The sequence below is a fragment of the Sminthopsis crassicaudata genome, chromosome 1 (genome assembly GCF_048593235.1).
Source record: "Sminthopsis crassicaudata isolate SCR6 chromosome 1, ASM4859323v1, whole genome shotgun sequence".
NCBI classification, from domain to species: domain Eukaryota; kingdom Metazoa; phylum Chordata; class Mammalia; order Dasyuromorphia; family Dasyuridae; genus Sminthopsis; species Sminthopsis crassicaudata.
The window spans coordinates 620,910,771-620,932,699 of NC_133617.1; the positions used below are offsets into that span (position 1 = coordinate 620,910,771).

Genomic DNA, 21,929 nt, shown 5'->3' on the forward strand with positions numbered 1-21,929 from the left:
AATTATTTTTCTCCTTCCCTTTCATCCCCTCTCCTAGACAAGCAAGTAAGCCAATATGTGTTAAACATGTGAGATTCTTCTATATATATTTCCACAATTATCATAATGCACAAGAAAAATCCGATCAAAAGGAGGGAAATGAGAAAGAAAAATGAGCAAGCAAACAACCACAAAAAGTGAAAATACTACGTTGTGATCCAAACTCAGTCTCTACAGTCCTCTTTGGGTTCAGATGGGTCTTCATCACATTGTTGAGATGTGAGAAATGAGGTCAAGTGGTCCCCTGGCCGGCGTTGGTGTCACAGGCTTTGCAAAAGAATTCACAATCCCCCTAAAATAGGTTTATTACACTGAGAAAACATCTTTCTCAGTCAGCCAAATCCTGAAAGAATTTTTAGCAAAGGTTTGGGGTTTCAGCCTTTGATTACATTGGGTTTTTGTGGCCCAGAGTTAAGGAGCAATTTCCAGAAGAGTTTGAGGGACTAATTTTCAATTTAATAAAGGATGATGATTATCCCCCAGACCAAGAGCTCCAATTGAAGTATAAGTGGAGATCACTTCACTGAACTGGAGGGTGGAGCCCCTCCCAGAGGCAAGAAGGGTTTGAGATTGTAAGGTTTATCTAAGCCAGGTCCACCCTTTCTCCCAGAGATCTAGTGAGACAGTTTACATCAACAAGACCATTGGAATTGTCCTGAATCACCTCTATTGAAAAAAGACACATCCATCAGAATGGATATCATATAATCTTGTCACTGTGTACAATGATCTCTTGGTTCTGCTCATTTCACTTAGTATCAATTTGTATAAGTCTCTGCAGGCCTCTCTGAAAGCATCCTGCTGATCGTTTCTTATAAAACAATAATATTCTATAACATTCATATATCATAACCTGTTTAGCCATTCTCCAAATGATGGGCATCCACTAAATTTCCAATTCCCAAGGGAATTTTATTAAAGAATATTTTTTTATAGCTGACTGGAGAAGGGCGTGTGATGCTGTAGGTTTCCAAATCTGCAACCTAATAAGGAAAAAGGCATGGTAACTCATTAGAGGAAGCTAGGTAGCACAGCTCAGACCTGGGAACAGAAAGACCTGAGGCAATGTTATTTTTAATGGCTTTAATATGAGATCTACTTGTTTTCTTTAAACTCTGAGCCTTATGAGGCTCTGTACTTATAAGGGGAGTTGGTGAACAATAAAATTATATATAAAATAATATCATATAGTAGTATAATATATAATAAAATATCATAATAATGTTTTCAAGTGCTCTGCAAAGCAAGTGCTTTTCATATATTTATCATCTGTGCTTCTTATGACAGCATTATAAGGTAAGTAGGTGACAGAGGTATCATCCCCATTTTGTCAATGAGAAAACGAAGGTTTAGTGAAGGGTTAAATTACTTGCTCAAAGTCACAGAGTTAGTAAGTTAATTTGACCTACTTAGTTTATCACAGAAGTACATTCTTACCAAAGACACTTTTCTTAGCCTGTGTAGCCAGGGCTATGCATGAGGCAGTGCTACATTTCAGGTTTCAGGAACTGTCCATGTACTTACATGAAAGCCCATCAGCAAAAGCAGCTGCTCCAGCAACATATTTGTAAGACGCACACTATTTGAATCAATCTACTCACTCATGGACAGGAATAGGGGGAAGGGGAAGGAGAGTTTCCAATATCTCCTTTTGAGATCTCCAATATAAACAAACAATGAAAAGATTATAAAGGGTGTAGTTATTTCTACTCTGATTTGCAAGCAAAGGCTACCTGGATTGACTGGGCATGCTCAGCTCTGACAGTTTCAGTTCTCAATTGAGGATAAACAGAGGAAGACATGATAAATGAACCAGGACACAGCTGACCTTAACAGAGCACTGAACTTGAAAAGCAGGGCAAGGAGAAAGGTAGGGGGGTATCTGGGAAAGTATGAGTATTAAGAGTGGCTGGTATTGGGCTTTTTCCTATCAGTTGTCCTCCTGAGTGAGCTCTGTACCCAGCGTATCAACGCTCTCTCCTGCTCTCTCCAGCTCTCTCCAGCTTCCCACCTGGAAACCCTTCCATATAATTTACCAATTTTATGAAAAAACTAAGGACTACCAAAGGATTCCTGTTAAATGATCTTATGCTTTATCCTTTCATCTCTAAGAGAACCATGTTTACTCTCTCCTCTAGGTTGGTTGCTGGCCATATGGTTTGTCCAAAAAAAGAGAAAAATCAATTTCTTAGGGGTAAATAACCAAACTACCCTGCCCCTGTCAGATTCCTTAAAGTTAATTTAAAACTGCCTGGAATGCACCTCGCCTAGTGAGCTAAAGACAAAACTACTTTGCATTTGTTTAGTGGTTTTTCTGTAATACTTTGTTACCAGAATCTTTACCAATTATACAGAATAACAAAATGATATTTTGTCAAATAGAGCTTGATTTAAAAAAAAAAAAAAGAAAGAAAAGAAAAAGTGTAACTGCCAGAAGATTGTTGAAGAAAGCAAGATACTTTTATATCTGGTTCTCTTTGAGTCTGGGAAGGGGGTGGGAGGGTAACAGATAAAGATTAGAAAGGCATAAAGCCATCCATTCTGGTGAGACCAGGGAATCTGGCTTTCATTCCAATCTGTGATCTTGATGAGATATATAATCTTGCACAATTTACTAACCCTCTTCTGAACCTCAGTTGCTTCATCTGTGAAATGAGAGAATTGGAATATTTGATCCTTAAGGGCACTTCCAGCTCAGGTATTCTGTTCCTGTGAAATCATCCAGTGTGGAACATGTGCTTCCAATTGGACCAGAATGGAATAGGATAGGGGAAGACTGCATAATCAATCTATAAGTCAATCAATAAATGATTATAAAGTGCCTACTATGTGCCCATTGGGTTTCTTACTTAGCTTGTAGAGTTCTAAACAGTCAGGGGTATGTGGGCTAGGATGGGGGGATGAAAAGAAAATATCAGATAGGATTTTGAGGACTATAAAAGAAATTTAAATGACATCAAAAAAGGAAATGCAAACAAGCATTTGGCATATATTTCCTGCATGCCTACTACCTGCTAGGTATTGTGGGGGACAGAGAGAAGTATAAGAATGGACATTGACTTTGAGTAGACTTTAACTGAGCACTAAATGTCTCATTATGATATTGAGAAATATGATCATCTCTGTCTTTAATATGTTTACAATTTTTTTTTTTTTGGAGGAAGTAAAACATGCTGACAAAGAATTGCAGAATCTCAGAGATAAAAGGACCCAAGAGGTCACCTAGCCCATAGAAATGTAGGAATCCTCTCTATACTGTCATTTACCAGTGAAATCTACTTGAAATTCTCTGCTTAGGATGAATTCACTGCTTTTAAAGGCAGTTCATTCTTCTTTTAAATGTTTCTATCAGAAAGTTTTTCACTACATCAAACCTTTGCCTGTCCCTGCAACCTCCAGAACCCTCCTAAGTCTGTACTAAGACCAAAAAAAAGCAAGTCTAATCTTTTTTTTTTTCCTATGTTGCATTCCTTTAAACACTAAAAGAGATTAGTCATGTACTCTTAGATCTCCCCAAGTCTTCCTTTCTCCAGGGAAATATTCCCAGTCCTTTCAAGTAACCTTGGTATAGGATGGATAGGAAGTGAATAAATGTTTATGTAGATCATATTATGCATCAGGGACTATGCCAAGTATGTATATGATTGATACATAAAGAATGATATCATAAGCACATTAGAAGAGCAATGAATAGCCTATCTGTCAGATCTACCGAGAACTAAAGAATTCATGATCAAATAAGAGGTAGATAATACTGCAAAATGTGAAATAGATATTTTTGATTATATTAAATTTAAAAAGTTTTGCACAACAAAGCCAAATGCAACCAAGATTAGAAGAAAAGCAGAAAACTGGAAAACAGTTTTCTACCTACTCTATCCACCAAGCTATCTGAGCTAAACAGTCCCTTCCCCATCCTATTATATTCTTAAAGACTTACTCCAATTATGTGTGTCCTCAAAATATAGTATCCAGAACCAAACCTAAAATTCCAAATGAGTTTCATCAGAACATGACAGTTTCAGAGCCATTATCTCTCATCTTCTATGATTACATCTATATCAATGTAGCCGCAGATTCCATCACATTTTTAGCTACCATAATTAAACTACTTTCCTTTGTATTTAGAGTCCCACTAAGTCCTTTAGATCCCATGAAATGTTGCCTAGCTGTGCCTCCTTCATTCTTCATTTATGCAATTCTTTTCTTTTAACATTTAACATTTTTAAATGTAGGACTTTAAATTTATTTCCAGTTTCATTTTAATATACATGGTCCATTATTCTAGTCTAGTATTTCCAAACTTTTTGGTCTCAGGACTATTTTACAATCTTAAAAATCATTGAAAAATTTCTTTCTCCTAAAAAGTTATGTATGATAACATATGAATTATGAATTGATATTTACAATATTAAAATTAAAATATCTTAGTATTATTATGTAAAAAAATTTGAATTTCTGGACACCATAAAAGAGTACTAGGGAAACTACAAGAATGTCCAGAATAGAAGTTTATAGGTAGGGTTTAAAGATTCCATCCTTTTTCTACTTTTGAAAATTGAACACTATTTTTTCTATTTTTCTTTATTTTAAAAACAAATTTTATTTGGACATCTATTGAAAAGTACAGTCATTTAAATAATAAATAACTGTACAAGAAAATAAAATTTACAAAGCATGTAAGGGGCAGCTAGATAGCACAGTGCGCATTTAGGGTGGCATCAGGAGGATCTGAGTTCAAATCCAGCCTCAAACACTTACCATTTACTAGTTATATGATCCTGGGCAACTCAATTAACCCCAAATGCCTCTCAAAAAAAAAAATTCTCTCAAAAAAACCCCACCTCGAAAAAAAGCATTTAAGTTGGAATCCATGAAAAAATACATCAATAATAGATGGTATGATTGTACATGTGTCTATGACTTTCATTATTTGCTGATTGCTAATTATTTCTCAAAAGATGGGTATATTAACACTAATATTGCAAAAGCCACATTATCTTTGTTTTGATGATCCATTTTGATTTTTACTATCTGTTTACTGTGAATTTGTTGCGATTATTTTCAAGAATACTTTCCCTGATTTAGCCATTCTCCAATTGATGAGCATCCACTCAGTTTCCAGTTTCTGGCCACTATAAAGAGGACTGCCACAAACATTCTTGCACATACAGGTCCCTTTCCCTTCTTTAAAATCTCTTTGGGAAATAAGGCCAATAGGAATACTGCTGGATCAAAGGGTATGCACAGTTTATAACTCTTTGAGCATAGTTCCAAATTACTCTCCAGAATGGCCGGATGTATTCACAATTCCACCAACAATGTATTGGTGTCCCTGTTTTCCCATATCCCCTCCAATATTGTGCATTATCTTTCCCTGTCATTCTAGCCAATCTGACAGGTGTGTATCTCAGAGTTGTCTTAATTTGCATTTCTCTTAATAAATTGTGGTATATGAATATTATGGAATATTATTGTTCTATAAGAAATGACCAACAGGATAATTTCAGAAAGGGCTGAAGAGACTTACATGAACTGATGCTGAGTGAAATGAGCAGAACCAGGAGATCATTATATACTTCAACAACACTACTATATGAGGATCAATTCTGATGGACATGGCCCTCTTCAATGATGAAATGAACCAAATCAGTTCCAAAAGAGCAGTAATGAATTGAACCAGTTACACCCAGTGAAAGAACTCTGGGAGATGACTATGAACCACTACATAGAATTCCCAATCCTTCTATTTTTGTCTGCTTGCATTTTTTATTTCCTTCACAGGCTAATTGTACACTATTTCAAAGTCCGATTCTTTTTGTACAGCAAAATAACTGTTTGGACATGTATATATATATTATATTTAATTTATACTTTAACATATTTAACATGTATTGGTCAACTTGCCATCTGGGGGAAGGGGTGGGGGGAAGGAAGGGAAAAAATTGGAACAAAAGATTTGGCAATTGTCAATGCTGTAAAATTACCCATGCATATATCTGGTAAATAAAAAGCTATAATAAAAAAATAAAATTTAAAAAAAGTTAAAAAAAAGAATACTTTCCTTGAGAAAAGGATTGGTAGATGATGATCAGGATGAGTACCATTATGTGTCTCAAAAATGAAATTTATATTTAAAAAAATACAAAAAGACATGATTTTTATGTGGGGATCATTCTTGTGTAAATTAGTTATTCTATAGTCAGATCACTAAATTATCATAGCAAAGATCAGAATTAATAAAAAAGGAGAAATATATATGACATATAATGAAAACATTCAATACTGGGATATTTAAATAGGCAAATAATAATGAAAAATAGATAATAGACTATGAAAATCTTATCAACCCTGATCAAAAAATTAACAGGTTAAAAAAAGAGATCAAAATAACCCCAAAAGTGCCTTAATCACCAAATAAATACTTGACATCCTTGCAAGAGAGATGACAACCAAAGTTATATTTTCAATATAAACTTTTTGTAAAAAATCATGAAGATGATGAAATATTATAAACTGCCTCACTTTATAATGCTGAATAGCAATAGAGAATAAAATCCAATTATATTTCAAGGCAGTTTTTAGCGTTCATTTTTACAAGATTTTGAGTGCCAAATTTTTCTCTTTCTCCTCCCTTCTTCCTAAAATGGTAAGCAACTTGATATAGATTATATGCAATTATGTAAAATATATTCCACTATTAGTCACAATTGCGAAAGAAGAAATAGATTAAGAGAAAAAAAAATAAAAAATACAAATCATGGTGGCCTAACAATACCAAACCTCAAGCTATATCATAAAGCACTAATCATTAAAATTATCTAGTACATGCTAAGAATCAGAATGGTGGATCAGTGGAATAGATTAGGTACAGTCTTTGGGATAAGACCTCACTATTTCCCAAAAACTGATGGGAAAACTGGAAAACAATAGGGCCCAAACATAGACTAACATTGCATACCCTATACCAAGATAAGGTCAAAATGGGTATATGATTGAGACATAAAGGGTTATAGGCATAAGCAAATTAGAAGAACAAGGAATAGTCTACCAGATCTACAGAGAAGGAAAGAATTTATGACCAAACAAGAGATAAGTATTATAAAATGTGAAATTAATCAGTTTGTTATATTAAATTTTAAAAGGTTTTTCACAAAATCAAATGCAAACAAAATTAGAAGAAAAGTAGAAAGCTGGAAAACATTCTTTATAGCAAGAAAATCAAGATAATGGAAAGAAAGGCATGGTGGACATGAACTAGCTCCAATAACCAAGAAGGAACTTTGAAGAACAAATGTAAAATATTTAATTAAGGAAATGTATGATAAAAAGAGAAGATAAACTACTAACATGAGAAGAATGATTGGTGACATGTGGACAAGCTTACTGCTCCACTGTATCTTTATGATGTCAGGAGAAAGGAAGAGTCTCCTTCTATCATAAACTTATGAGAGGTAATGGCCGAGAGCCATACAGAATGAGTAGTTATGGATGAGGTAGTCTTCCTCATTGGAGAGAATATCTGAATTGCTACATTCAGAACATCTGGGAACTTTGAGGATTTCTGTCTTTCACTAGATGGTTGCAGTTGCTGTTGATATTGTTTTTTTGGTTCTACCTTCCCTTTACTTTTTATTCTTTCATATTGTCTTCAAAATATATTTAAAAAAATTTTTTTAGAGGTATTGTTTTTATGACACAAAACTATTCAATTGAAGTCACATAATGTACTCTGCTCATCCATTCCCCAATTGATGAACATCTAATATAATCAGCTTCCACTCTCCCACCATTTCTTTTTTTTTCTCCCACCATTTCTTAGGAATTTTGAACAAATTTTCATGTGATTATTGATAGGTTTTCTCAAGAGTTGCCTTTTCTTCTCCTTTGATTATCATTTGTATAAGCATTACTCTAACAAAAGTTTGTTTCAGTTCCTGAGAAATTTTAGATATCAAAGTTGAAGTATTTTATTCAAAGTCTTTTACCTCACTACTGGTTTTGTTTTGTTTTAATTTCTTTTATTCTGGGTGCATTGTTATTTTGTTGTAAAGGAACTTTTCAAAATTTTTATATAATCAATTCGACCACTTTAGTTCCTTAGAATTTTCCTTGTCCCAACTCGTTAGGAATTCAATCCCTTACCCAATGTTGTGAAAAAAATATAATAATCCTTTGTCCTCTTTATTGTGAATTTCCCATTTAGGATTTATTAGTATAAGATTTTGGTCTCTTCTTATTTTTCACTAAACTGTTATACAATTTTCCCAACATTTTTTGGTTGAATAATTCATATTTTTTAGAGTTTTATGATCCTGTTTATTGAAAAATATACTCTGGCATTATATACTCATTATTGTCACATTTCTTTTCTATTTTTTATCTACTACTAGAGAGTTCTGCTATTTGTTATTTTACAGCATATGCCTTGAAATATGAAAATGCAAGTTCTTTCTCTTCTTTTTTGCTTCATAATTTCCTTTTGTATTCTTTATTATTATCATAATTATAACTTTTTATTTATAAAACATATGCATGGATAATTTTTCAACATTGACCCTTGCAAAACCTTGTGTTTCAAATTTTTCCCTCCTTCCCTCCACCCCGTCCCCTAGTTGGCAGATAGTCCAATACATGTTAAATATATTAAAAATATATGTTAAATCCAATATATGTATACATATTTATACAGTTATCTTGCTGCGCAAGAAAAATCAGATCTAGAAAGAAAAACAAAAACCTGAGAAGGAAAACAAAAATGCAAGCAAACAACAGAAAGAGTGAAAATGCTGTTGTGGTTCACACTCATTTCCCATAGTCCTCTCTGGGTGTAGATGACTCTCTTTATTACTGAACAATTGGAACTGGTTTGGATTATCTCATTGTTGAAGAGAGTCATGTCCATCAGAATTGGTCATCCACCAGAATTGATCATCATATAGTCTTATTGCTGTGTATAATGATCTCCTGGTTCTGCTCATTTCACTTAGCATCAGTTCATGTAAGTCTCTCCAGGCCTATCATTTCTTATAGAACAATAATATTCCATAACATTCATATACCAAAATTTATTCAGCTATTCTCCAATTGATGGGCATCCATTCAATTTCTAGCCACTACAAAAAGGGCTGTTAGAAACATTTTTGCACATGTGAGTCCCTTTCCCTCCTTTAAGATCTCTTTGGGATATAAGCCCAGTAGAAACACTGCTGGGTCAAAGAGTATGTACAGTTTGATAATTTTTTGAGCATAGTACCAAATTGTTCTCTAGAATGGTTGGATTCATTCACAGTTCCATCAACAATATATCAATGTCCCAGTTTTCCCACATTCCCTCCAACATTCATCATCTTTTTTCTGTCATCTTAGCCAATCTGAAAGGTGTGTAGTGGTATCTCAGAGATGTCTTAATTTGCATTTTTCTGATCAATAGTGATTTGGAGCATCTTTTCATATGACTAGAAATAGTTTCAATTTCAAACTTTGTTTCACTCCTGATCTTATTGGGAATGGTTCCAGTTTATCTCCAGTACATATGATAGTTTTAAATAGATGCTACTTACAATTTTAAGGAAAAGCTCATTTATTCCTATACTCTATAGTGTTTTTAAAAGAAATGGGTGTGGGATTTTATCAAATGCTTTTTCTGCATCTATTGAGATAATCACATGTTTTTTTTGTTAATTTGGTTATTGATATAGTCAATTATACTAATAATTTTCCTAATATTGAACCAGCCCTGCATATCTGATATAAATCCTACTTGGTCATGGTATATTATCTGGGGGATGATTTTCTGTAATCTCTTTACTAATATTTAATTCAAGATTTTTGCATCAATATTTATTAGGGAGATTGGTCTATAATTTTCTTTCTCTGTTTTCATCCTACCTGGTTTAAGTATCAGTACTATGTCTATGTCATAATTGGAATTTGATAGGACTCCTTCATTCCCTATTTTTTCAAATAGTTTATGTAGTATTGGAGTTAATTGTTCTTTAAATGTTTAGTAGAATTCACATGTAAATCCATCTGGTCCTGGGGATTTTTTTCTTAGGGAGTTGATTGATAACTTGTTCTATTTCTTTTTCTAAAATGGAACTATTTAAGCAATTTACTTCCTTCTCTGTTAATCTGGGCAATCTATATTTTTGTAAGTATTCCTCCATTTCACTTAGGTTATCAAATTTATTGGCATAAAGTTGGTCAAAGTAATTTTTAATTGTTGCTTTAATTTTCTCTTCATTAGTGAAAAGTTTTCCCTTTTCATTTTTAAGACTAACAATTTGTTTTCCTCTTTCCTTTTTCTAATCAAATTTACTAAAAGTTTATTTATTTTGTTAGTTTTTTTCATAAAACTTAGTTTACTTATTAATTCAATAACTTTTTTTTTTTACTTTCAATTTTATTAATCTTTTATTTTTAGAATTTCAAGTTTGGTATTTGATTGGGGGGTTTTAATTTGCTCTTTTTCTAGCTTTTTTAGTTGGAAGCCCAATTCATTGATCTTTTCTTTCTCTATTTTATGCAAGTAAGCCTCTAGAGATATAAAATTTCTCCTTATTACTGCTTTGGCTGCATCCCACAAATTTTGGTATGTTGTCTCATTATTGTAATTCTCTTTGATGAAATTTATTAAGTGTGGTCTATGATTTGCTGTTTCATCCATTAATTCTTTTTTTTTTTTTTTTTTTTTTTTTTTGAGGCAATTAGGGTTAAGTGCCCAGGGTCACACAGCTAGGAAGTGTTAAATGTCTGAGACTAGATTTGAACTTAGGTCTTCCTGAATTCAGGGCTGGTGCTCTATCCACTGCACCACGTAGCTGGCCCCCCATTAATTTTTTAGGATGAGATTATTTTAGTTTCCAATGACTTTTTGGTCTATTTTCCCCTGGCTTTTTATTGAATGTAATTTTTATTGCATTGTGATCTGAAAAAAAAAAAAAAAAAAACATTTACTATTTCTGCTTTTCTGCATTTGATTTTGAGGTCTTTATGTCCTAATATGTGGTAAATTTTTGTATAGATTCCATGAGTTGCCGAGAAGAAAGTGTACTCCTTTCTGTCTCCATTCAATTTTCTCCAAAGATCTATCATACCTAACTTTTCTAGTATTCTATTTACATCTTTAACTTCTTTCTTATTTATTTTGTAGTTTGATTTCTCTAGTTCTGAGAGAGCGAGTTTGAGATCTCCCACTATTATAGTTTTGCTGTCTGTTTCTTCATGCAGCTCTCTTAACTTCTCCTTTAACTTCTCTTTAACTTCTCCATGCTATACCACTTGGTGCATGTATAGTTAGTATTAGCTTCATTATCTATGATACCCTTTAGCAAAATACAGTTTCCTTCCTTATTTCTTTTAATTAGATCAATTTTTGCTTTTGTTTGATCTGAGATCAGGTTGGCCACCCCTGCTTTTTTTTTTTTTGTTTAAGAAGCCTGTAGGACATCCTTTAGAATATCCGTAATAGGGGATAGCTAAATGATAGTGAGATGATACAAGAGATAGAGCACTGGCCCTAGAGTCAGAAGGATCTAAGTTCAAATCCAGATATTTACTAGCTGTGTGATCCTAGGTAAGTCACTTAATACTAATTACCTCCAAAAATTCTTTTTAAAAAAAATAAATATTTTTATTTTTATCATATATGCAAAGACAGTTGTTTTTCAACATTCTCCCTTGCAAAACTTTGTGTTCCAAACCTATCCCCCTCCCTTCTCCCCACCCACTCCCCTAGACAGCAAGCAATTCAATATATATGTTAAACATGTGTAACTCCTCTAAACATATTTCCACATTTATCATGCTGCACAAAATAAATCAAAAGGGGAAAAAATGAAAAAGAAAACAACAACAAAAAGATGAAAATACTATGTTACAATCCCCACAGTCTTCTCTCTGAGTAGGATGGCTCTCTCCATCACAAGTCTGTTGTAATTCACCTGAATCACCTTGCTATTGAAGTCAAGTCTATCAGAGTTGATCATCACACAATCTTGTTGTTGCCATGTGCATCAGTTCATGTATGTCTCTCCAGCTTCTCTGAAATCATTCGGCTGATTTTTTCTTATAGACCAATAATATTCCATGACATTCATATACCATAACTTATTCAGCCATTCTCCAACTGATGAACATCTACTCATTTTTCAGTTTCTTGCCAGTACAAAAGAGCTGCTACAAACATTTTTGCACATGTGGGTCCTTTTCCCTAAAAAGAGATATTCTTTATAGATAGTAGATAAGTCAGTTGGAGTCCAGATTCAAGTCTTATTCCTGAAATATTTTATAGCTATGTGGCAGGTTCTTAACTTCTCTAAGACCTAGATAACTTTTTAAAATTATTTGTCAGAGATAATTTGCCAATTAGCATGTGTTCTATACAAAGTATTTGCTATAATAATAAAGTCATAGACCTGGAATGAGGGTAAAAAAGGGGAAGAAAAGTAACAAGTAGAGAATCAAAAAGCATCTTGCTACCAATGGAAAGTAAAATGCAAGGACTAGATAATTCCTAAGTTCTACCTTATTTTTTTTTAAAGGATTCTCCTCAAATTAAAAACTCCCCTAGAAACAAAAGAACTACATTTTCTATGTATCCAGGCAGTCAGTAAACATTTATTAAATATCTTCTATGTGCCAGGCACTGTACTAAAATCCAGGGACAAAAAGAAAGCAATAGGGGGCAGCTAGGTGGAGCAGTAGATAGAGCACCAGCCCTGAATTCAGGAGAACCCGAGTTCAAATGTGGTCTCAGACACTTAACACTTCCTAGCTGTGTGACCCTGGGCAAGTCACTTAACCCCAGCCTCAAAAAAAAAAAAAAAAAAAAAAAAAAAAAAAAAAAAAAGCAATAGACAGTCCCTGCTCTAAAGAAAAATTGATTTGAAATAGAAATAGATAGTGATATTTGTATCACTTAATATTTATCCCCCACCAATATACACATAGAGTTATATAAAGCATTTTGTCAAATAAGATACCCCATTTTCTGACTGTGATTACATTCATTGGCTCTTCCCTCATGCTGGAGAAGTTCTTCCCTCTCATCTCCACCTCCTGGCTTCCCAGCTAAAAATCAAACTTTCTACAAGAAGCCTTTCTTAGTCCCCTTTAATTTAAAATTAACCTATTTCATATTTATCTTTTTTTTTTTTAAAGTAACAGTTTAATTCAAATAGATTTTTTGGAGCTAAAATACTTATCCAGAGTCATACAGCTAGTAAGTGTTAAGTGTCTGAGGCTACATTTGAACTCAAATCCTCCTGACTCCAGAGTTGGTAGTTTATTCACTGCACTATGTAGCTACCCTCATATGCTTACATTCTTGGTGGAAGGTTTGCATGGCATTTTAAAAAGAAAAACATAAAGGTACATAGTTCCTCAGGGTCTACATACCCTTTGTTAAAGAGATCAGATCTCTATCATTGCTAGCAAATAAGATGATACAGTGAATAGAACATGGGGTAATAAAGACCAAATTTCAAATCTAGCCTCAGATATGTAGTTGATCTTCAGCAAGTCACTTTCCCTTCTATTTGCCTCAATTTCCTCACCCGTAAAATGTGGATAATAACAGTGGCTACTTACCAGGATGGTTGGGAGAATCAAATAAGATAATGCTTCTTATCACAGTAGCATATAGTAAGTACTATATTAATGTTACTCATCATCATCATCTCACTACCAAGAGTAGAATCATTTCCTAGACTCCTTTTTTTTTTTGTTTGTGCCCACTAAAAGGAATTCTAATTAGAAGTTACCAAGTCTGACCTTCTATGCCTTTAGGCAAGAAGAACAGCAAGAGTCCTCCCTCATCAATCTTGATCTTTATATCACCTTCCAGACTCTCCTTGGATCTTTCTTTCTTTCTTTCTTTCTTTCTTTCTTTCTTTCTTTCTTTCTTTCTTTCTTTCTTTCTTTCTTTCTTTCTTTCTTTCTTTCTTTCTTTCTTTCTTTCTTTCTTTCTTTCTTTCTTTCTTTCTTTCTTTCTTTTTTTCTTTCTTTCTTTCTTTCTTTCTTTCTTTTTTTCTTTCTTTTTTTTATGCAAAGAAATATTTATTGAGAAGATATAGCAAAAAAATAGAAATACAAACATTTTCTCCCAATACCTGTGGGCATACTCCTCCCTGTACTATATTAGTAGCAGCAGATAGGTAGTACAGTGTATAGACTAGAGAGCATTCAGTCTGGAGTAAGGAAAACATGAGTTCAAATCTGGTTGCAGATACTAGCAATGAGACCCTGGGAAAGCTACTTAATCTCTATTTACCTCAGTTTCCTCAGCTCTAAATTATAAAATAACAACACCTGCCTTTGCAGAGTTGTTGAGAGGATCAAGTGAGATAATATTTGAAAAGCACTTAGCATAGTATCTGGCACATAGTAGGAGCCATATAAATGCTTATCCCCTTCCTTCTTCCTGTTTCCCAGCTCCTGTGGAAACTAGGTTCAAACTTAAGGCAGTTTCTTGGATCTATTTCATACTTTAACCTCTTTCCTTTATACAAAACAGGAATTGGTACTTTTATACTTTTTGATACTTTGGCACTTTTCTTTGTATCCCCAGGGCTTAATACAGTGTCTACCACATAGTAGGTATTTAGCAAATGTTTATTGACTGACAATAAACTCATACCTTTAATACTAATGTATACACAACATCTAGTCTCAAGAAAAATGGCATCTTTTTTTTTTTTTCTTTTAATAATCTTCTCTCTAAATTATCCATTTGTTCTTCCAGGCATGTATCTTTCATCTTCTCGATTAGTTATAGCCCCTCAAGGATGGTTTCCACATCTCCCATTTCTACTGCATTTTTCTATAGTGCTTTACAAACAGTAGTCTAATGAGTAGTTTTTAAAGTCCTAGAACAAGAGCTAGACTATAGCTATCTTTCAGAGGCTTTTTAGTCCAACTCCCTCTTCTGACAGATTAGGATATTGAGGTTTGGAGGGGTTAAAAGATTTGCTCATACAATACATATGACAAGCAAAATTTCACCATAGGTTCTCTGACACAAGCACCAGAACATTTTCCCTGATATCATGATCCTTTTTGAAAATAAATCATTCCCATTATAACATGTTGTGGCTGATTGACTGACCCATGATTATATCAAATACTTACCCTTTGATGCAAACACTGTTTTTCTCAAATTTAATGATTAACTACACTTTCTTTTAAAGATTTCTTAACTCTGGATGTAATTGGAAAAATGCAATTGCATTAGTTAATCCTGAAACTTCAAATTACAAGATGTCTATAGCTTAGAAGGTATCTAAGGAAATTGAATGAGATACATAGAAGTTAAATGATTTGCCTAAACCAGGATCATTCAGGGAGTAAGTGTCTGAGGCAGAGGAACTTGCTCAGGATCATAAACTTAGTGAATGGCAGAGGGGGAATCTGGGACTAGAACCTTAGGTCTTCATGACTCCAGGTCTTTCTGACTAAGCCCAGTTCTCTATCTACTGTAGCATTAAGAAAATGTATATATACATCAAGTATATATATGTATGTGTATAACTAGTATTAATGTTAATAATGAGGTAAAAATTAAAATAATTAGATTCTTTAGAAATGAATATTTCAAAGCAGTAATCATCAAAACTATTTAGTACTGACTAAAAAACAGAGAGGTGGATCAGGGGAATGAGTTAAGTATTCAAGGAATAGTAGTAAATGATTATAATAACCTACTGTTTGATAAATCCAAATAAATCTGGGATAAGAACTCAATTTGTGACAAAAATTGCTGAGAAAAATGGAAAATAGTATGGCATACACCAACATCTCACACTACATATCAAAATAAAGTCAAATGAATACATGATTGAGACATAAAGTATGATTCCATTAGCAAATCATAAAAGCAAGGAACAGTTTACCTGGTAGATGTATGGAGAAGGAAAGAATTTGTGACCAAACAAGAAAGAAATGGACAGACAGAAAGATAGAGAGAGAAAGAGAGAGAGAGAGAGCATTATGAAATGCAAAATGGATAGATTACATTAAATTAAAAAGGGTATGCATAAATAAAGCCAAATGTAACCAAGATTAAAAGAAAAATCGAAATCTGGGAAACAATCTGTATAGTCAGTGTTTCTGATAAATAATATGTAAAGAACTGAGTGAAATTTATAAGAATACAAGTTATTCTCCAGTTGATAAATGATCAAAGGATATGAAGAAACAATTTGCAGATGAAGTAATCAAAGTAAATCATTCTCAATTAGAGAAATGCAAATCAAAAGAATTTTAAGGTACCTATCAGATTGTTTAATATAGCAAAAAAGGAAAATGACTAATTTTCGAGAAGACATGGGAAAATTGAGAAACTAATTCATTGTTGGTAGACTTGTAAACTGATCCAATTATTCTGGAGAACAATTTGGAACTATACCCAAAGGTCATCAAACTGTGCATATCTTTTGATCCAGCAATATCATTATTAGATGTATATCCCAAAGAGGTCATAAAAAGGGAAAAGAGACTACATGTATAAAAAATATTTATAGCATCTCTTTTTGTGGTGGCAAAGAATTAGAAATGGAAGGAATATCCATCAATTGGGGAATGGCTGAACAAGGATGGCTGATATGTGAATATAGTGGAATACTACTGTGCAATAAGAAATGATGAGCAGGAACATTTAAAAAAAATTAAAAAGTAAAAAGACTTATATGAATTGATATTAAATGAAGTGAGCAGAACCAGAATATCATATACAGTAATAGCTAAACTGCCTGATGATAACCTATGGTTGACTTAGCTCTTCTCAGCTATACAAGCTCTTTTCAGCAGTATAATTCCAAAAGATTCAGAATGGAAAATGCTATCCACATCTAGAGAAAAAACTAGAGTTTGAATGCAGATTGAAGCATACTATTTTCATTTTTGTTTTTTTGTGGCTTTCCCCTTTTTTTCTGTTTCTTCTTTCAAAACATAACTAATATGGAAATATGTTTACATGATTGTACAACATGATGTAAAACATATCAGATTGCTTCCTATCTGGGGGAGGAGGAAAATTTTTACTCAAAATCTTGTAAAATAAATGTAGAAGACTATCTTTATATGTAATATGAAAAAATAAAATGCTACTTACAAAAATACTGTTTACAAAAAAGAAAGAAGGAAGAAAGGAAAGAAGGAAGGACAGAAAGAGAGAGAGAGAAAAGGAAAGAGAAAAAAAGAGAGAAGAAATGAGTCTTTCTTATTTCTGTCTTTCAGTTATCATAATTATTTCATAAGGACTTTTAACAAAAGCAACTTCTGGGTGCAGAGAAAAATATGTTCTCTTTCCTTCTGTCCACTGGGAGAACAACAGTCAATCAATCCATCAATAAAGATTTATTAAGTACCTACTATGTGTCAAGCACTGTATTTTCTAGAAGTAAAAGAGGCTTTATAGGTTCATGGAAAAGAAACATTTATTTATAAACCTTTATCAAATGGTAAGGACCAAAAATAATTCTCATGTTTTTTGGAGGTTAGATGAATGCCTCAAGTAAATAGGAAGTTTCACTGTTTCTTCATTTCTTGGTATAATATTTATAAAAGGTCTTATCATTTCTTGTAATGTTCTATTCATATGCTTCTTGCCAAATATGTCTCTTTCATAGTTGACAAACAAAAAAGGAAGGAAACCCTCCAAGAGCTGATTAAGGGAGGGGAGAATTCAACTTACAGAAGTAAAAAGTTTCATTTCAGAAAAAAAAATAAATTTCCTCCTTGTAAAAATCAAATAAAATTGTATTTATCCCATGCCAAACAATTTGCTAAACTTTGAGAGTACAAATGCAAGCAAGAAAGCAAACAAGAGAAAAGAGAGACAAAGAGAGACAGAGAGAAAGAAAGAAAGAAAGAAAGGAAGGAAGGAAGGAAGGAAGGAAGGAAGGAAGGAAGGAAGGAAGGAAGGAAGGAAGGAAGGAAGGAAGGAAGGAAGGAAGGAAGGAAGGAAGGAAGGAAGGAAGGAAGGAAGGAAGGAAGGAAGGAAGGAAACTCCCCACAAGAAACTTGCATTCTGATGGGAGAAGACTAGGAAAAGTAGAATTTCTAATTCCTTGATAATCTTTTCTTTAAGGAATTGAATTTCCTGAATTCCTGAACTTGACAGATTCCTGAGAACTTGACAAATAGTTAGAAAAACTACCCTGTCTTCCTTGATACCCTTGAAATGAGTTGAAATAATTTTTAGTAATTTAAATATAATTATAATTAAGTAATAATATAAGTAGTTTAAAAACTGTTAGGTCACTCCCTGAATTCTCTTTCCTATTCTATCCTATGAGTGCATCTCATGGTATTTGTGCTAGAGCACCAGAATTTTGTTGGTTTCAGCCAAATACACATCATTGCTAAGATTCTGTTTTAGGATTTTCCCTAGGAAATATTGTATATGTTCCTATCCTCGTTAGATATTCAGAATCATAAACTCTCAATCACAGAAACACAACATTTTTTGTGTCTTTGACTTTTTGGAAGTCTGGTGATACCATGGAAACTTCTCAGAATAATGCTTTTAAATGAAGAAAATAAAATACAAATGATTACAAAAATTATATTAAAATAAGTATCTCTGTGTGTGTATATATATATATATATGTATATATAAATGTAAGTGTGTGTGTGTGTATATTTAAAGTTTACACATTCCAAGTTGAGATTCTCTTATCTAGAAATAGTTCTGTTTGTCAATGTTCTTCCTAAGATGTGGTGACAGAACCGAAAAAGGTACTCAAGAAGAATCTTAACATGATTAGGGCAGAATATACTTCACCTCCACCAATATATACTTATTGGACATCTCAAACTGGATGTCCTAGAAACATCTTAAACACAACCTATCTGAAACTGAACTCATTATTTTTCACCCAAAAACCTCCTCTCTTCCTAAATTCTCTATTTCTGTTGAGGGTACCACCATGCTCCCAAGCTTTCAACTTAGATGCAGTCCTCATCTTCTCACTGTGTCTCACCTCATCTCCACTTTTTTCAAGATCTGTCACTTCTGATTTCTTGACATCTCTCATATACTCCCCTTCTCTCCTGTAAACCCTTTTCACTTCATGCCTGAACTATTATAATAACCTTCCCATCATTGGTCTCCCTGCCATAACTCTCTCCCCACTCCAGTCCATCACCAACTCAACTGTCAACTTTTCCAAAGTAAAGATACTTTTACTTTTCTTTGTATTCCCTAGTACTTAGTACAGAGTTTGGCAAATAGGTGCTTAGCAAATGTTAATTGACATGCTGACAGTAAACTCCAAAGGTTCCCTAGTACCTCCAGGAACAAATAAAAATCTGTTTGTTGTTTTTTAAAAGCTCTTTATGACCTGGCCCTCTCCTACCTTTCTAGTCTTCCCTTACCTTACTACCCTCCATATTGTCTGTGATATCTCAAATTCTTGCTGTTTCTATCTTCCAATTTTGCATTGTCACTGCTATCCCCCATGTCTGGAATGTTCTCCTTCTTCATCTCTGCCTCCTATTTTATCTAGGTTCTATTGCCTATTGGTGCCTTACCTTTGAGATTTGAGAGAAAGAGATATTATACATATATTGTATATAATACATAACTTATATAATGTATATTCACACATATATAAAACATTCCATTAGAATTCACATGTATGCATATATACACATATATGTAATGTGCATATTTTAAACAGATAAAGATATGTAGTACATAATTATTTGCATGTTGTCTTATCCATTAGATTGCTAGCTTCTTGAATGCAGGGCCTGTTTTAGCCCTTTTTTTCCCACATGTCCTTAGCACAGTGCCTGGTACTTAGCAGGTGCTTCATAAATACTTGTAAACTCTTCCTTTCTTCCTTAGAAAGTGGAAAACTTTTGGTGTCCAAAGTATTAATAAGAATATCTTAGTCATTTTATCTTAGCCATTGAGGCCCAATACTGGAGCATCTCAATGTTCATCTATTGAAAAGCAATATAAAGTGAGATTCCCTAAGATCCAAAGCCCTAAATTTTGAGACTTTTAATTTCTGCTTCTTACTTACTAACTGGGTTTTCCTGGGCAAGCTCTGTCTCGGTTTCTTCATCTGTAAAATAAGAAGGTGCTATATAAATATAAAATATGACATTTTATTTACCAGCTAGCCCTAGATACTAATGAGGTAGCACACTGAAGGTAGTACTGGGCTTGGAATCAGGATGGCTCATTCAATCTCAGACACTTACTAGCTCTGTGAATAGACTGCCAGGCCTGGAGTCAGGAAAATTCATCTTCCTGAGTTCAAATCCAGCCTCAGATATTTATTAGTCATGTGACCCTAGGCAAGTCACTTAACCCTGTTTGTCTCAGTTTCCTCATCTGTAAAATGAGCTAGAGAAGGAAAGGGCAAATTGCTCCAGTAGCTTTACCAAGAAAACCGAGACATGACTGAAATTTCTAAACAACAAAAAACAACATTTTAGAGCCAAGACCATGCTTCAATTTTATATTTTCGTCCAATAATCCATCAGATCATTGATACTTCCTTACCTGAATCAGTATCCTCCATGCCAGACCTATGCATCTAAATCTTCTAGAAATTGTACTCAAATCCCTGGAAATGTTAATCCATTCTTGTTTGGAATTCTAACCCTCAAAACCCTAATTTAGTTTGATTCAAATTAGCCCACTTAAATCATATTAATGATCTGCCATAGATCCCAGAATGTGCTTCAGTTTTAAATCCTGTCCAACCATCCATGGTGCACTAGATGCTTTTTCATCACCCCAAAATAAAGCTCCCTTCCCCAGCCACCACTCCCCTACATGGGATGTTTCTTTAAAAAAAAAAAAAATGTATCTCTAGCAATTGCACAGTGCCTAGAACATTAGTGATTGATAAATGATTGATCTTCTATTCTTTCATTCATGAAACAGTTTATAAATAGAAAGTAAATGTAAAATTAATTTCTGAATTAAGGTAAAATCTGAGAACTCAGTAAAGTCCTCATGTAGAAGGTAGCATTTGAATTAAGACTCCAAGATAGGTAAATATGGTAAGAGGCAAAAGTAAGGTGAGAGAACCTTCCAGATATGCAAAGACTTGGAGTCAAGAGCTGGAATGTCCAATAGATTTTCAAGAAGTATACTAATTTTTTCGGAATATAGACGTTATGGACTATGGTCCTGGGAAAAGGGGTAGCAATAGTGTCTAGAAAGATGAATTGGCACTAAATTATGAAGAATTTTAGTAGTCTGGTGTTTAGAGTAATGGATTTCAGGAAATCCTGGGTTCTACAGCAAATACTATGACCTTGTACTTAATGCCACTGGCTCAAGTTTCTTCACTTATAAAATAAGAGGGATAAAGCCATGATCTTATAAATTCCAAATAAATTATATTTTAAAGGCAATAGGGAGCCACTGGATTGTCTTGAGAAAGACAAACCTAACATTATTAATATAGTAGTTGTATCAGGTAACCTAATTTGGATGCTATTGTAATAGACTACATGAAAGATAACAAGGTTCTGAAATAGTTTTGATGTGAGAGAGAAGGTATGAGATATATGAAAGATGTTATGAAAATAGAATTGATAAGCTTTGACAACTGATTAGAGATGGGGAGGGGTGAGAGAGAGAAGAGTTCTGTTTCAGAAATGTTGAGTCTGAAATGTCTATAGGATATCTAGGTAGGCAGACCAGCAGGCAATTGGTAACATGGAACTGAAAATTGAAAAGAAAACTGAGATGGAAATGTAAATTTGGGAGTCATCTGACTAGAGATTATAATCAAACCAATAAAAACTAGCAAGAAAGTATAGAGATAGAAGAGGGCTCATTATGAATGAATGACTCAGTACAGTGGATAGACACACTGGATTTGTAATCCAGATGACTCATCTTCATGAGTTTAAGT

At 33.6% G+C, this 21,929-nt stretch overlaps 1 protein-coding gene across 5 annotated transcripts in view; it reads left to right on the top strand.

Annotated features, from left to right (window-relative positions):
- Positions 1–21,929, top strand: part of FYB1 (FYN binding protein 1) — a 199,322-nt gene that overhangs the window by 13,810 nt on the left and 163,583 nt on the right. For 2 of the 5 annotated variants that reach the window (XM_074282609.1, XM_074282615.1), the window contains exon 1: positions 1,775–1,909. The exons of 1 other annotated variant lie outside the window; for it this stretch is intronic. In XM_074282609.1, the coding sequence (XP_074138710.1) occupies positions 1,847–1,909 (63 nt within the window). In that variant the 5' untranslated portion in view covers positions 1,775–1,846. Of the gene's footprint in view, positions 1–1,774; positions 1,910–21,929 lie in introns of those variants that run through there. 2 more of the 5 variants (XM_074282611.1, XM_074282612.1) reach the window with 2 other exon arrangements.